This window comes from Alternaria hordeiaustralica (assembly GCF_023758085.1).
Source record: "Alternaria hordeiaustralica strain BMP 2776 chromosome Unknown scaffold_14, whole genome shotgun sequence".
In the NCBI taxonomy this organism is placed as follows: Eukaryota; Fungi; Ascomycota; class Dothideomycetes; order Pleosporales; family Pleosporaceae; genus Alternaria; species Alternaria hordeiaustralica.
The window spans coordinates 441,999-457,069 of record NW_026056786.1 but is presented as its reverse complement, the minus strand read 5'-3'; the positions used below and the strand labels follow the sequence as shown (position 1 = coordinate 457,069).

General features: G+C 53.0%; 3 protein-coding genes across 3 annotated transcripts; 1 reads left to right on the top strand and 2 right to left on the bottom strand.

The window, feature by feature from the left end:
- Window positions 1–6,349: 6,349 nt before the first annotated feature.
- Window positions 6,350–9,706, bottom strand: J4E84_006966 (uncharacterized protein; the record flags this gene model as incomplete). Its single annotated transcript, XM_049389553.1, has 11 exons — window positions 6,350–6,672; window positions 6,726–6,950; window positions 7,002–7,184; window positions 7,237–7,273; window positions 7,319–7,462; window positions 7,509–7,881; window positions 7,929–8,218; window positions 8,273–8,498; window positions 8,565–9,082; window positions 9,137–9,492; window positions 9,541–9,706. The coding sequence occupies 11 exons, from the start codon at window positions 9,704–9,706 to the stop codon at window positions 6,350–6,352; spliced, it is 2,841 nt and encodes a 946-aa protein (XP_049242746.1).
- Window positions 9,707–10,988: 1,282 nt separating this feature from the next.
- J4E84_006965 (uncharacterized protein) lies at window positions 10,989–12,878 on the top strand (the record flags this gene model as incomplete). Its single annotated transcript, XM_049389552.1, has 1 exon — window positions 10,989–12,878. One exon carries the CDS (start codon window positions 10,989–10,991, stop codon window positions 12,876–12,878), a length of 1,890 nt encoding a protein of 629 aa, XP_049242745.1.
- Window positions 12,879–13,221: 343 nt separating this feature from the next.
- On the bottom strand, window positions 13,222–15,024 carry J4E84_006964 (uncharacterized protein; the record flags this gene model as incomplete). The annotated part of the gene is made up of 1 exon (XM_049389551.1): window positions 13,222–15,024. The coding sequence occupies one exon, from the start codon at window positions 15,022–15,024 to the stop codon at window positions 13,222–13,224; it is 1,803 nt and encodes a 600-aa protein (XP_049242744.1).
- Window positions 15,025–15,071: the final 47 nt, after the last annotated feature.

Here is a 15,071-nt window from a genome sequence, read left to right as displayed (position 1 = left end):
TTCCGCCGAAGGTTGTACATGGGCGCGTACACGATACAAAAAAGCATGTTGTTTGTTTGGATGCTAGCATCTCGCTAGGAAATGACGGATCGTCAAATCGTGGCCAGGACCGGAAGTCCGGCCACCACCCGAGGAGGGTCCGGGGTAGTGCTCAGCTGGGCGAATACTCTTCCTGGAGTGCATCGCCACACTTTCCGCTCGGTGCACGCATGCCTGCCAATGGATGCGCGCTGCCCAGGTGTGCCTGCGGACCCCGAGTGCGATCGTCATATTTGCGGGCGGCCTGGCTAGGAGGATGCCCCCGTGACGGCCAAGACACCATCGCGGTCAACAACAGGAAGGACGCAAGGAATTTGCTCATGGAGAAAGTGTCGCGAGGCCCGCTACTCAAACATCTGAGGTGTCTTCGTGACGTCGGGAGTCTTGATCAGATCAGTTGCGAGGCTCGCGTGGACTGCGGGGGCGCCTCTTCCGCGCTAAGCCTTTTAGCGCGCTGTGGAGTGCCGTCACCTGGACTCAAAGTCAAGTAACGGCATCTTACTCTTCCATCCTTGAGCGCGGGTGTGGCTGTCATCTTTCTTTCTTCCTTGTTGCTCTTCCTTCCATGGCCCACACCGCTTCCACAGGGCTTGCAGCAGCGCCGCTAGGCATCACGATGCCCTTGTGACTGAGTTGTCAACCTTCCCGACCTACCCGGTTTCTTCCCGATACAATCACCACCAGCTCGATCGCTGAGGGCCTCTTCCAGTGGTTCTATTGGCATTTCACTAACATACACACACGGAAGCCAGTCTTCACGGGAATAAAGCAAAGAGAAGGAACTAGCGAAAGCTTGGAGCTACAGGGTTGCTTCTGCGGCACGAACGAACCTAAAGCCGATTATACCCTCCGACAATCATGCGCTTCCGCAGTGCATACCCTAGGCGTTACTCATTCGACTATATACACTCCAAGGCTCCTCTTTCGCCGTTTCCCTTAGCCATCGCTCCAACGGCATGTCACCATCGTCGCGCGCGCTTTCGTTCGCCATGAAATTAAGATTTTCGAGTGTAAGTTTAGGGCGTTGACCTCCGTCTCGCTAGATGCACGAACTCTGTTAGCCGCCGAGTCAGGGATAAACTGATGCGAACGAACGCACGGGCTGCTCCCCATCTGTCGATGGGGTCTTAGGCTTCGCCATCGTTTCCGTCTTAGTCTTGCAAGATGCAACACTACGAGAAGACTTGTCGGACCCGAAAGTTGCGAGAGTGCTACTGGGAGAGTAGATGGCTTTCTGAGGGGCATTAGACTTGGCACAAAGTATGGAACACCAGCATCAACTCACCGTCAAACATTGGCTGGGCATCTTTGGTAGTGCGGCGGTGCGGTTCCTTGTTGGTCGCGTTTGTGTTATGGCGCTCTTTCGTCGCGGACAATCACTTTGTTTAAATCCATCTGCTGCAAGAGACCGTTGGACGTAACACGAGGCCGCATTTCTGAGTTGTTACTGCTGTTGATTCGAGGCCGCCAAAAGACATCGTCGCCGTCTAAGAAGAGTTGGATATCAACGCAGGCCGCAAGGAAAGTGGAGCCAGATGTTGCGTATGGTTTTCGTACTATGTGCGCAGAGATCAGGGATAGTTTCCTGTACTGTATGTACATTCTGCGTGGATTGGAGGCCGCAGCATTAGTATTGCGAACACTGTACCACTTCCGGTTAGGTCTGTTGGCACGTACAAGATACTCCTGTGTTGATCATTGGCGGCCGCTCAGTGATGTTTCAGAAAGCCTTTTGGTATCGTTGAAACGCTTCATTGATAGAAAGACTATTGGAGGCCGCAATCGCGATATTCTTGGGCCGATATGCCCGCATACAGAAATGATCATAGAGGCTGAAAAGCAGGCGTATCATTGGAGGCCGCAAGCGGGAATCATCTATACGAGGCTGTACTGGTGGCTTAGCAAGCTAGCCTAGCTGGAATTATGGGCATGGGTTAGCGATTGGACCAGAAGCAAGGCCGCAGAACCGTCTACAAATCACGTTCTCAGCCTTGTGGTATGTCCGCTCCAGGTAGCAATGAAAGCACCCCGGAGCCTCGTAGTGACGGAAACTCAGAATGAAGCTTGACTTGAGTTATGTGCCCCAACCCACGGGCTATATTATCGGACTTCGCGATATCAAGTCCAGGCGAGTTCCGATCCACTTCAAGAGACACAAATATCGCACGTTGTGCGATATCCGACAAGGGAGGCCGGAAAGCGTATGCCACGATATTAAAAACAGATGTCATAACAGCGAACGGCCAGCTCAACATTGTTTATGTCATAGGTCCGAAGACCTGTTTCGAAGCTTGATGTTTAGACTCTCGAGCGTGTCACATGATGCAAGTCAAACCCCTTTTCCCTCATGTGTGTGCTAATGTGAGGCAGGTATCCTTCCCAATATGGCGCGATATCTTGCTCGGCGATGATATTCCTGAGGTCCTTCTGGAATTCGTCGAAGAATGGTTACTGTCGCGCAAGGATGACGACTCGGCACCGTTTCGGAGGTGTTTAGATTGTTTGCTAAATCGCACACTAGTCTTGCTGGAGCTTGTTCAGTCTGTGCTAGATAGATCACAGTGGAAAGAATTAATTTCCAAAGCGTTAGCCGTCCTAATGGTAAACGCACCCCCTTTACGAGTACGGCACCTGCAAGCTCTGGCATCCAATAGCTCAGCCTGTTGGAAGGCGAAGGCCGAACAACTTTCCAAACAACTGCAAGACTCAAGCATTGGAAGACACCACGGTTCAAGGTCATTGGCTCTCGTGGCTCGACAAATTCAGGGGGCAACCGATCGAACACGGTCGCCATCCCAGACAGTGTCAGCAACTTGCGGGAAGATAACCCCAGATGCGGAGACAGAGACGCGTCCATCAGTACATATGAGAGGCCGCGGGGCGCTCACAATATGGAAAAACACAGCAGGGGCAAACAAGTCTTGGAGAAGATGTCCAAAAGTTGTCATCTGGCGGCAGTCGAAGCATCATAGTCGCTCGTCGAGGCTAGCAGAGTATACGACAGACCTGTTCGTGTCACGTCTCTGGATTCCGCACATCTTCGAACGACACCCGCCGTCGAAAACAACTCTCAAGCCGAAGAGACTCATACGCGTCAAACAAGCTAGGTTCACACATAGCAAGCATAAGTGGACACCTCTCGGTGACATGCATGACTGCAATACGATGCTCACCAAACGGGGGAACGACGCCTCTTCGAAGAGGTCACCTGAGAAGTATCCTTCCAGGTCGGATGTGACGGAGCCGGGCACGGCATTCACGCGACTGATATGCGACGTTGAGCGCAAGGCAAACCCCTGGCGACAGCTAGATCGCTTTGTGCCTAGTGGCCAACTTTTCCGGAAAAGATGGCGCATTCTGACGTTCTTACGCAATGACAGCCACGCTGACGTTTACTCCGTTCACGATATCATTTTTCGGAGCTCGAGGCGACATGAATTCATCGAAACGGAAGCTCATTTCTTTCTCGACGACCTTCATGGCAACTGGCTAACAGCGGCGAAGAGAAAGCAAGGGCGCTTGCGTAGTGCCCAAGGATTTGAAGATGAATTCTCGTACGGAACCAGATGTGTCATTGTGGTCAGAGTTTTAACGAAGGCTCAAACCTTCGACCTGAGAATGAGCGAAAAGGAATTTCCATATTTGACGTGCAAAAGAACAGCGCCACGGGCGTCCTTAATGAGTGGCGGGGAATCTTATGCTTCCATTGTACGTAAAAATGCCACAGGCGCATCAACAGAGCTGCAGCAACGAGTTCAGCCCCATCAGTCGATTCGCGACGCGAAGCGATCGGTGAATGCACGGGCGAAGAGGAGCGAGAAGCAGAGAATGCAGCGCCTAGCCCAAAGGCATGCTCAGCGCAGTGGGTGATCGACCGCGTGCAAATGGATCAGGTTAAATGACGTTTGATTGCTATAAGTTTGCGTACTTCTCTATGCTATGAGTTTCCGTGCTTCTCTATAAGAAGAATGATCATAAAATTGCGCACGGCGAGATGGTCTGCCATCTTGGCCGAGGCTGAGGTCGTCAAACGCACCCATACCCCATGTCAGCAGCCGCTGAACACGCCCACTAGGATGGAAAGCGGCAACTACTCCGCTCTCCTCACCGTTGTCAACTCGTTTCCTTGCATGGGAGCAGACCCCACGAAGTACACTCCGGTAATGACAGCCAATAAATGGCCACTCGCGTCCTGGGGACAAACGAGCGTCGATGGTTCCAGACAGGGCTGTCTGACATGGTCCTTCATCCCAAGTATGTTTGCGTACCTCTACTACGTAGAAGAAGTAGAGGATTTCTATCTCATGATCATGCTGACATGGTCGTATCTGTCCAAGTGGCCGAGATATTCTGAATGGTGACGGTGCACTCTCGAAGGCGGCCGTCCACCAAAACATGAAAACACTCCAACTCGTGATCTTCATTGCTGCTTTAGGGGATTGTTGATGCCGATATTGGCTCTTTGATTCTATGGCGACTAGTCTTCTCGCGGGTGTTGACTGTCTTGATGTGTCGCAGAAGATCGTCCCTTCGCTTATAGGGCCGAACGTTGCATACACAAGCGAATGGTCGACCTTTGTCTCCGCACGAAAAATCTTGGTGGCGCTTCAAGTCTTTCTCGGACTTGAAGGCCTTTAAGCATGCCGCGCATGTAAAGGTCTTTACCAGTGAGACATGTCTACGTCGAGCCACTGGGTTCTTGTCGATTCGCATTTTTCCGACTGGATTATCGTCCGAGGTTTGGCCATTACTTCGCGAACTTGATGATTGCCTAGAGGACCGTACTTCTGGTGTCGAAGAAAGTTCGCTTGGTGTGGACCGAGGGTACACAGCCGTCTCGTCGACCGGCTGGAAAGTATCGAGGCTATGGGACGGACCCGGGGCTTGTAGATCGGGGATGGGGTAATTAAAGCAGGATGAAGATTGGGAGTTGAGAGCCGAGGCCTCGTCGGCAGTCTCTCTGATGGTTGACAAAAAGGAACATTGGGATTCGGAATTGGGAATGGTTAACAAACCATAATCTAAGCACTCATCGACGCTTTGATACCCTGGATGTGATGTGTCAAATGACACATTCGTATGCCCCAAAAGGGTATCCGTATAGGTCCCAAACGTATAATTAGGGTCCAGGGTATTAGAGGGTTGCTCAAAGGCAACACCTTCATAGCGGATGTCTTCGATCGTGTGGTTCGTCTGCCGTGCAAAACCTTGTGAAAACCCGTTGTAGTTGTCGTCAACCGTCTGAGAGATCGCTGGCGAGGCAAATTCGTGTATTGGGGCATTAGAATGAAGTTGTCCCGTGTATGCCACTTGGCACAGACATTGACCGAAATGTTTTATGCAATGATCACTGTAGACGATGAGTTTCACTAGCAAGACATTCACGATCAGCAGTGTACTTACTGACAGTCGCAATTGATTGCGTAGACGGCCTATAACTAGGCCGTTTCTCGTGAGCTAGGATTGTGGGGTGATATAAGGCGAATCTTTATCGCATGCACAGCGCTTCAGCTGGACGTTGCGAAGCTTTGGGGCTGTCGGTAAGACAATGGACACCGACTCAGGCGTTGTTGAGGTTTTGGCGACCGTGGAGAGTGAGGAGGTGCTAAGGGCGACAGTGTGATGATGTATAGCCAGTGTGTGAGCGGTGGAAATCAGATGGTTCGGGATGCACGGCGACCGTGTAAGGACACAGACGCCGGTCGCGGTCCGCGTGTGGCGGCAAAGCCGCCTCGTGAGATGGAAGGTCAGTTATATGGCGGAGATATGCCCTTGGGCACGATGCCCGGGCAGGTGTAGATTGAGGAGAAGAATAAAGGAGAAAGCAAAGAAGAGGCAGCGCACACAAGATATGGCAGCGGAAGTGCTGCGGACGTCATCCAACGCTGATTGGCAGCCGCAAACTATGGCGTTGAGCCTGAAACCTTGGAACCGGTAAAGTCAAAGTCAACACTAGCTTCATTCTGACTAGTCCGAGGTCCCCCATATGCACAACCCGATCTGTTGCAGCCCCCAATTCTCGTAGCACGGAATGAGCAGGAAGCTTCCATCAGAATTCGAAAGATTTAGACGCCGGATAATCACAGCAATCCGACAGATCGCAGTCATGCAACTCTTTCACCAAAGAAATCGGGTAGTATGGACTGATCCTCCACAGATGGAATATGCAGCCATCAACGCCACCAAGGCCTCAACGCATGCAAAGTCGTCGCGCCGCAGCCTCAAAGTGAGCGACATCCCTGCCCGTTCCCGCGCAGATCTCCCCAGTACATCCAACCCAAGCAGCGCAAAGCCCAGCGCCCTCACCCACTCACTTATGCTCCTTGCACTTCTCCAAACTCTTACTCACAACGCCTTCGAGAATCCTGCGCGCCTCAGCCACCAACTCATGCAGCTCCTGGCGAAACTGGCGTCCCTCGGGCGTGTCATGTTCCTTCCTGTTCTTCTGACGCTGGAAAGCAGCGCGAATCGTCTTGAGGATCTCGACGACTTCTTTGCGCAGCTTGTCGCAGGTGTTCTTGATGAGGGCTTTGACGTCCTTTTCGACTTCGTCGGCGATAACGGAGAAGGGGCCGTTGAGACCGATGATTTTCTCTTCGAGGTAGGCGTGGCGGACGTCGCGAAGCTTCTGACCTGTGAGTGCGTTAGTGGGGGTGTTGGTAGTGTAGTGAAATGTGGGATGTTACCTTTACCGGGCTTCTGCTCGAGCGCTTTTTCGTAGATAGGCTCCATGGCTAAGGATAGATAGCACTTGTCTCCCGGCTTGACGGCCTTCTGATAGATGGCGATGAGACCCGTACGGAGGTCTTTCATGGAAGTGTCAACCTTCAGAGTGATGTCCTTCTCGTAGCCGACGAGATTGTTGCCGAAGCAGACCTGGTATGCGTCACCAGCCAAAGCCTGAGGATCGTCTAACATTGTGCATTAGTAGGAGAAGGAAACTGATGGATCAGCGAACTCACCTTTGAGTTGCTTGTTCAGATCGTTGATGCCGGCTTTGATAGTCTGGGCAGTCTGGGCTTTGAAGCTTGCGGGTGCTGCATCCAGTAGATCCCGGAATGCGTCGAGGACGGCTTGCTTCGTGGGTGCAAGTAGCGCGGCGTTCACGTCGTGCTTGATACCAAGCTTCTTCTGATGATAAGTGCCTGAATCTCGTTAGCGATTGGCTTACCAGTCTTGAAAGTGGGCAGCACGAACCTCTCTTGTTCACCAAGGCCTTGTGCGAAGCCGCATTCTGCAATAGTCAGTAAAGAAAGCGAATAGATGACATGAACCATACTATCTTGAGTAGTTCATCGAGCTTTTTCTCAGCGACCTTGTCGAACCTGTCTTGCAACTCATGGTTTGAGAGCGCTGCTACAAGTTCCTTCACAAACGTCTTGTTGCACTTTGTCGCAACAGCTCGCACGCGGGACTCAAGATTCTGTAGCTGTTAGTGTCAAGCTTCCACTAAGGAATAGAAATGGTACCTTTATAGACTTATCGATGATTTTGGTCACATGCTCAATGCGAGCCTCGGTGGTCTTACTGCAGCTCATCTGGACGATGCTCAACAGCATCGGGACTCTGAAGTGGATGAAATGCTCCAAGACGGCGGTTCTTCCTTGCGAAGGAATGCCTGCAATATAGGTGCATGCGGCTGGGATCTGGGTCTCGTCGAGCTTCATCGTAGGCATCTTCTCCAAGTTCTTTGTGTTGTAACCGCGGCGATGTCGCATGTACATACGATTGGAGACGCAGAACGCTGCAGCACCAGCATCGTCGCCGGTGTTTTGGCTGTACATACGATTCATGCCAGCGGCGACGAAGCGATTACGGCATGCAATGCGTGCATCTTTGCGCCTGACGAAGTAAGTCTTTTGAAGTTGCAAACTAAGGACAGGACTTACTCTTTCTCTAGGAACGGTATGCGCGGCATCATATCTTTCCCTTTCTTGCGACTCACTAACGTCTTGTTTGCTGCCTTGAGGGTCTCAAGCTGGCGAAGCCCATCTTCAGTGGCAGTGTTCTGCTGGATTCTGAGCCTCAAGCGCTTCATCTCAAGCTTGTTGGACTCCATCTCGTTGTCTATGGCTTGCAATTTGTTCTCCAGGTCGGCCAACTCTTCCTCGATGGGCGCCAGTTGTTCCTCTGCTATGATGTCTAGCTGGAGCGTACTACCGCCGTCGTCGTTCAGTTCCTACGAGGCATGCGGTTAGTCATAACGCAATCTTTGTTTGTTGTAAAAACTTACATCGGCTCTCGTCGCGACAAGAATGACGCTGCCATGGTGCCTTCGACTGTGCGCATCGAGGTAATGCTGTCGAAAAGATTGATCGCTTGTTGCACGCTTGATGTCAACCACCACTATGGTCATCTCGCATTGCTGCAGATAGGCAGTTGCGGCAGTAACACGGTACATGTTGACGTCCTTTGTTCCTGGAACATCGGCCAAGCAAATGCCATCCTGTAGTAGGGGACTATCGACGTAATACCTGTGATTGCTGTCAGCGACGCAGCCTATATATGAAAGGGTATGTTCTCACCGTATGATCTCGACGAATGGCCACGGACTGAATGGGAGTACTTTGCCTTGGTAACGTGCGTTGGGAGCTCGCATCCGGAACGGACGAAGCTGTTCGCGCATATCATTATGCGTACTAGACTTGAAGGCCACGGAGAGCTCTCCATCCGGTACGAACTGGCCGTGGATATCCATAGTCCACTTCAACAGCTTCTTCAATGCTGGATTGTCTTTAAGAGTCTTGCCCGATGACATGAAGTCCTCGAGAGATTCCGGAGCAACGCGGGAGGCGAAGAGATGTTCCAGGCACTCTAATGCGGCGTCTTTGCGGGCGCGGTCCTCGTCGTCAACACTGTCTTCGTCCTGCATGAGCTTCTGCCTAGTGTTGAACCAAACCTTGAACCAGTTCGTGACTAGATCATCAGTGCAGTACTCGAGGCAGTAGAACTGGACTTCCGCTTGTACTGCGCCGATGTTGGTTGATAGGGTCTTTTGGCGAAATTCCGTAACGACATTCGTACACGCCGCACCGCTGTCACCCTAAAGATGCGCGTTAGTGATAGCTCATCGCTTCGTTATCTGGAGTAACAGTACCTCTGGTGTCAGATCTTCACCAAGAAGAGCGTTTGTTGTGGCGGACTTTCCGGTACCAGTGTCTCCAGTCACGGCGATGCGGATCTCGTCTTGGTAGAGAATGTCGCGCTTCTTTATGATCTGGTTCCAGAGATAGTTTGCCTCTTCTACAGCAACACCGAGATTGTTGGCTGCCTTCAAGAAATCCATGAAGACACGCAAGAGATCTTGAACGTCTCCCTCGGCTTGTTTGAAGCCTGGGTGGTACATGGGTAGTCTGGGCCGGCGCTGCTGGGCTGGGTCGTAGGGTGCTACGTCTTCAGAATCTTGATCGTCGTCGCTGTCTTCGTCATCACTGTCCGACAGCGAATCCATAGCTACCATGAGTCAGCAAGATACACTTCTCAGATGGGGAAAGCACATACCCTTGCGCTTTGCTGGCAACATTGACTCTACCCCGCCGGCGTTCCAGCCCATGATGGCAAGCTTAGCGCGGGTCTCGATGTCCAGGAGTCTGTGCATGTATGGTGAAATGCTGGGGACCTCTGGAGTGGAGGACTTTGGATTGTTTGTAGATAGGGGTGCGACCATGATGGCGATGGGCACAGAAGATTTCGGGCACTCAGGCTCAAAGATGGGACTTGCCGATCTCTCAGGTGTGTGCTGTTGCATGCCCTCCATCGGAACGCTGTCCGCGGACATGGCTATCACTAGTCAGGGACTATGATGGAAGGTCTCGACGACGAGCAAGAGCCGAAGCTGACCTTGTGTCGAGCGAATGGGTGCAGTGATTGAGGTTACTTGAGAAGAAAGAAGCGTCAAGGGATAGAGAAAGAAGGATGGAGGGAGAAAGAGAAGCGATCGACGATATGAAAGCCTTATATGGGCCACTCTCAGACGCCTACAGGTGAGAGAGCGGCCACAGATTGGAGGTCACCTCGTCTGCGAGGAGGTAAGAGCGCGATAAGCTCCTCAGACGCAAAGTCATCGTGGATGACATGATCAAGGTGTGCCAACTCCAGCAAATGGTACCAGATTATAGCTTCAAGGGAAGGTCTTGGTACATGGCACGCGTGCGGACGTTCGACTCTGCGGCCTTGATGGGCAAAATCGCAGTGGTACTATGCCTGACTGGCCACTATGCTGTGAGGCCATGGCTTCCCCGGAGGTCTGCCTTACTTATCTCTATGGACCGTTATGGTGACTGGGGTATCCGGAGTACTCGCCGTCACCACGGATACGGCAGGCAGGCCTGGCAGCAGCATCTCGTGTAGATCCAGGAATACGGCCCCGATGAGTGCGATGCTCGATCGAAAAGATGTCTGGTCGATCTTGGAGTCGTGCGCTCAATCAATTGGGAGTGGCTGGAGATGTGGCTCATAGGAGACGTGGTGCAGGCGTCCTACTGGAGCCAGGTGCATCGCACGCTAGTTGCTGACCTCTATACGCCCCAGCCGAGGGAAGGCGCTCTGGACCCTGTCGAAAACTTAAACCTCACACCTCAGCCGTGTAGCTCTCCCAAGCTTTCTCCCACCCTCTCCAGCTTTTTGCGCGACCGTGGTTGTATGGCGATGCGTCGCCATGGCATTCCCACGAAATGCGATACGCGTCAGCGCCAAGCGGATGGTGCCGATTGCCGCCCCCTTAGCCTCTTCGGTCCTCCCGTCGGGCTAGACAGGGAAACTCGCAGCCATGGATGCTTGGAAGGCTTGCGACAGCGCCGAAGGACACTTTCTTTGTCTCCGTGGACAGTCTTTCCTTTCCTGAGTTTCATGTTCGAGACGCAGATGCATACTCCAACGGCATTGCAATAATCTTTCAGCGCTTCGCACGCGACTTTACATTCTTTCACAACCTTCAATACATGCCCACCATGGCAATCCGTCCGCTCAATTCGAGCCTCATCTTCGACAGGCGCGTTATACTCGCTCTCACGGCTGCCGTTGTCCTCGCCTTCACATTCGCCTTCCTCTACTCGCCCGACCTACGTCCCAGCTCGGAATGGCTACCACCTCTCAGCTCGAAACCTACGTCCACCTTCTCCGCGCCGCTCAAGAACACCGAAGACCCCTACATCGTCGAGCTGGACTACCTAGCCATTAAGCCAAACGTCTCGGATAAGGTTAGATTCTACTGGAACATACCATATGCCGCAGATGCAGGAGGTCAGAACAGGTTTCGCGGACCACAACCGGTGAACAGGACATATGGCGTTGGCCGAGGCGAGAAGCCTCTGGTGTGGGATGGGTCATTGGGCATGTGCCCAAGAATCCAAAAGATCGATCCAACCCAGCGAAACAGGGAAGATATCTCAGGACCGGACGTGCTGGGTATCAAGACTCGTTCCACTGAGGATTGTCTGAGCTTGAACGTCTTCACGCCGATTGACGCTGAGGCAGGCGATGACCTACCAGTTTTGGTCAATATCCCCGGTGGCGGCTTCCATCTTCCAGGACGCAGCAACGGAGGCGAGATGGTAGAGAAGGCGCGACGTGAAAAGGGCGTGGACGGCAAACTTGACAAGGGCATCGTCGTAGTCACCATGTACTACCGCAACGGCATCTACGGCTTCCTATCTGGCAAAGAGATCGCAAAGGATGGCGACTACAACAACGCGCTGCGCGACCAGAGAGCGGCGCTGGAGTGGGTCCAGAAGTATATCAGGTACTTTGGAGGTAACCCCGACCACGTAGTCATCATGGGCACGAGCGCTGGCGGCGCGTCCGTGATGCTACAGCTGACGGCCAACGAAGGCGACAACTACCACCCTGTCCCTGGTGTAGGTCGCAAGCAGCTCTTCCACGGCGCCATCGCCCAGTCCCCTGCGAGTCCAACATTCTTCACCCCCGACCAAGCCGAGAAGTTCTACAACGAGGTCGCAGATGGACTGAACTGCACAGACATCGCATGCGTACGCAACGCAGCAACAGGCGACCTCTACTACGAGAACTACCCGATGAACTTCCCCGGCCGCGACACACCCCCACGCTGGATGTGGGCGCCCACCACCGAGCCCGCCGGCGGCATGTTCACAGCGCCCGCCCCAGCAGCCATAATGGCGGACCGCTACGCCAAGGTCCCCACCATCATCGGCTTCACCTCGAACGAAGGCTCCGACCAAGTCAAGAAAACCACCGACAACGAAGGCGAATTCAAATCCTACCTCAAAGACCACTACCCCCTCCTCACCGACGAAGACCTATCCACCCTCGTATCAACCTACCCCAACGACCGCCACTGGCCCGACAGCGGCGCTTGGTGGGACGCCGTCGCAAAAGCCCAAGGCGACATCCGCTACATCTGCCCTACCTACCTCGCCTCCAACGCCATGTCTCTGCACAACCCGCCCTCCGTACCCACCTACCAATACCAATGGGACGTAATGTGGGGCCCCGACATAGAAAACGGCTACGGTACCAAGCACGCCGGCACCGTCGGCCAGGTTATGGTGCGTCGCCAAAACGAGATTTCGGATTACTTTATTAGTTTTGTCAAGTTCCTTGATCCGAACCGCGAACATGATGTTATTCCGAGGGAGGGTGTTAAGATTGCTAAGTGGGAGCCGTTGGATAGTACAGGCAGGCGCATGTTCTTTACGAATATTAAGGAGGGCGGGCAGAGGGGGGATGGCCAGAATATGTATGGGAAGATGCGTACGGAGATGAGGGGGAGGGATGATGAGAGGGAGAGGAAGTGTGGGGTTATTAGGGGCATGTTTAGGAGGTTGCAGTTTGAAGGCGTGGAGGCGTTGAAGTTGGATTGAGGGGGTTGGGGTTGAGGTGTGGTTGTCTTGCATTTGAAGGGGTTTGAGTTGCATTTGCGATATAGATTCTTTTTTTTTCTCGTTTGATGTTGTATGAATACCATATTCTTTTGCACGTTCAACATTGACTTTAGACATGCGAGTTGTTTTAAATAGAATCCTCAATTGGTATAAAACGACGTGCTAAACCCCAGACTAACAAAAATAGATCTTCCCAGATCTCGCGATCGACCCACACACCCACATCGACATCCGTAGCTTCCGCTCTTCCGCGCATCCTTCGTAACATAAATACTGGTTCCTAGATCCCTCCGTGCGGATTACACCCCACGAACACACTCTCTTAAATCTTCCTAACATGCTCAACCAACTCCGCCACGTCATTATGACTCAAACTCTCATCATCGAGACTCATACCCAGCTCCTGTTTCTTCTCGTCAAGATTCTCCCTCTTCCCATCTAAATCACGCTGCGAATCGCGCTCCAGAGGTGTCGCCTTCGTCTTCTCATCCCTCAGCACCCTCAAGTCGCCCGTCTCGACCGCAAACGGTGATGCAGGCGGCGGGCTAACCATATCAGCACTCGTTTTCCTTGCGTGCTCTACAACTTCTGGTAGATCGGCGTGTGAGAGACTGGCGTCATCGACACTCATGCCGATTTGCGCTTGTTTCTCTTCCTCTTCGCGCTTTAGACGGTCGATTGGGTTTTCAGAAACGGGTCCGGGGGAGTCTTGTTGTTTAGAGTCTTTCCTGCTGACCCAACGGACGAGCTCGTCGACGTCGTCGTCGGTGATGTGGCGTTTTTCTTTGATGGGCTCGATGGACTCGCGGCTTCGGGGGCGGCCTCGCTGTTCTTCTTCGTCGTCGATTTCGTCAAAGGTTTCTTTGACTGGTGTGGAGGCTGCCGATTCGCCGCTCGTGCCGTCGTGGCGCTTGAACCAGCGGCCTAGTTCGGGCACGTCGGAGTCGTAGTGCTCGCCTACGTCGGAATCTAGTTCGGGTCGCTGGAGGTTGCGGCGTACGGGGCCTGCTTTGGGTCCGTCACGGTGCGATATCCAGCGCACGAGGTCGTCTGCGTCTTCTTCCTCGTCTGAGGATACTTCTCTTAGTTCGCTGTCGGATTCGGTTGATGCGTCGCTGTATCCTGAACGTGCGTCGTTCAATACGGCGGTCTCTTTCGCGTCAGATTTCCTGCTGGCAAACCGAACGAGGTCTTCAACGTCTGATGGCCCAAGGCTCTCATGGCCACTGTCTTCTTTGGCTTCCACCACGTCGCCGCCCTTACGTCGTTCACCGTCGCTAGGGGGATCTCGTCGGCTAACCCATCGTACTAGCTCGTCCACATCAGAATGATCGATGCTCTCGTTGTCACTTTCATAGCGAGTAGTCGATGCTTCTCGTTGATCCTTCTCGTTGTCGGAAGAAGCTGTTGATGCGCGATCATTGAACTCGACCGGCGCACCATCCTCTCTGATCTTCTCCATGTTCCCTGCATCCTTGGTCGTCATCCGTCTTACTGTCATCCGAATCCTACTTCCAATTCCACCTTTTCCTGAAGCGTCCTGGTCGGGTGTTCCCGGGTGATGCATCTGGCGTTCGGCGTGTTGAGACCGCCATTTGTCTGCCGCATTTTGCTCCTGCTGGCAATCTTCTTGCGTGGCAGTCTTCATCTGGTCTTGAATCCTCTGTTGAAAAAGCATGCTGCGCAAGGAATGGAATCGCGCCATGTGCGGCTGTTTTTGTCTGGACTTTGCGGACTTATCTCCGCTGCCATGCGCCGAAGACGGCTTAGAATGGCCAGAGCTTTTGCTGGTCGTCTTCAGGGAACTTCTGCTTGGTGATAAAGATGAAGGGCGAGGCGCCTGGGCAGCGACGTGCTTTTGCTTGTCTTGGCGCAATTTCTGGGGGTCGAGTGCTGGCTTAGTGTGTTGTTGAGCGGCACATTGATCTTCTTCTTCGGATGGGTCTTTTTCTTCGCTGCTATCACTGTCCGATCCTTCGTCGCCTAAACCTTCCAATATTTGAGTGACTGCTGGGGACATCAAACTGTTCATGCGACCGAGTTGCTTGCGCTGGTCCTGAGGCATCTGATCTATATTCGTAGCTGGCGGCGCCTTCTGCGGCTGGAGGTCGAAGTATGACGCCATGACTTCTAGAGTGGCCCTTTCTCCCCAGTAAAGATGATGCGTGTTTG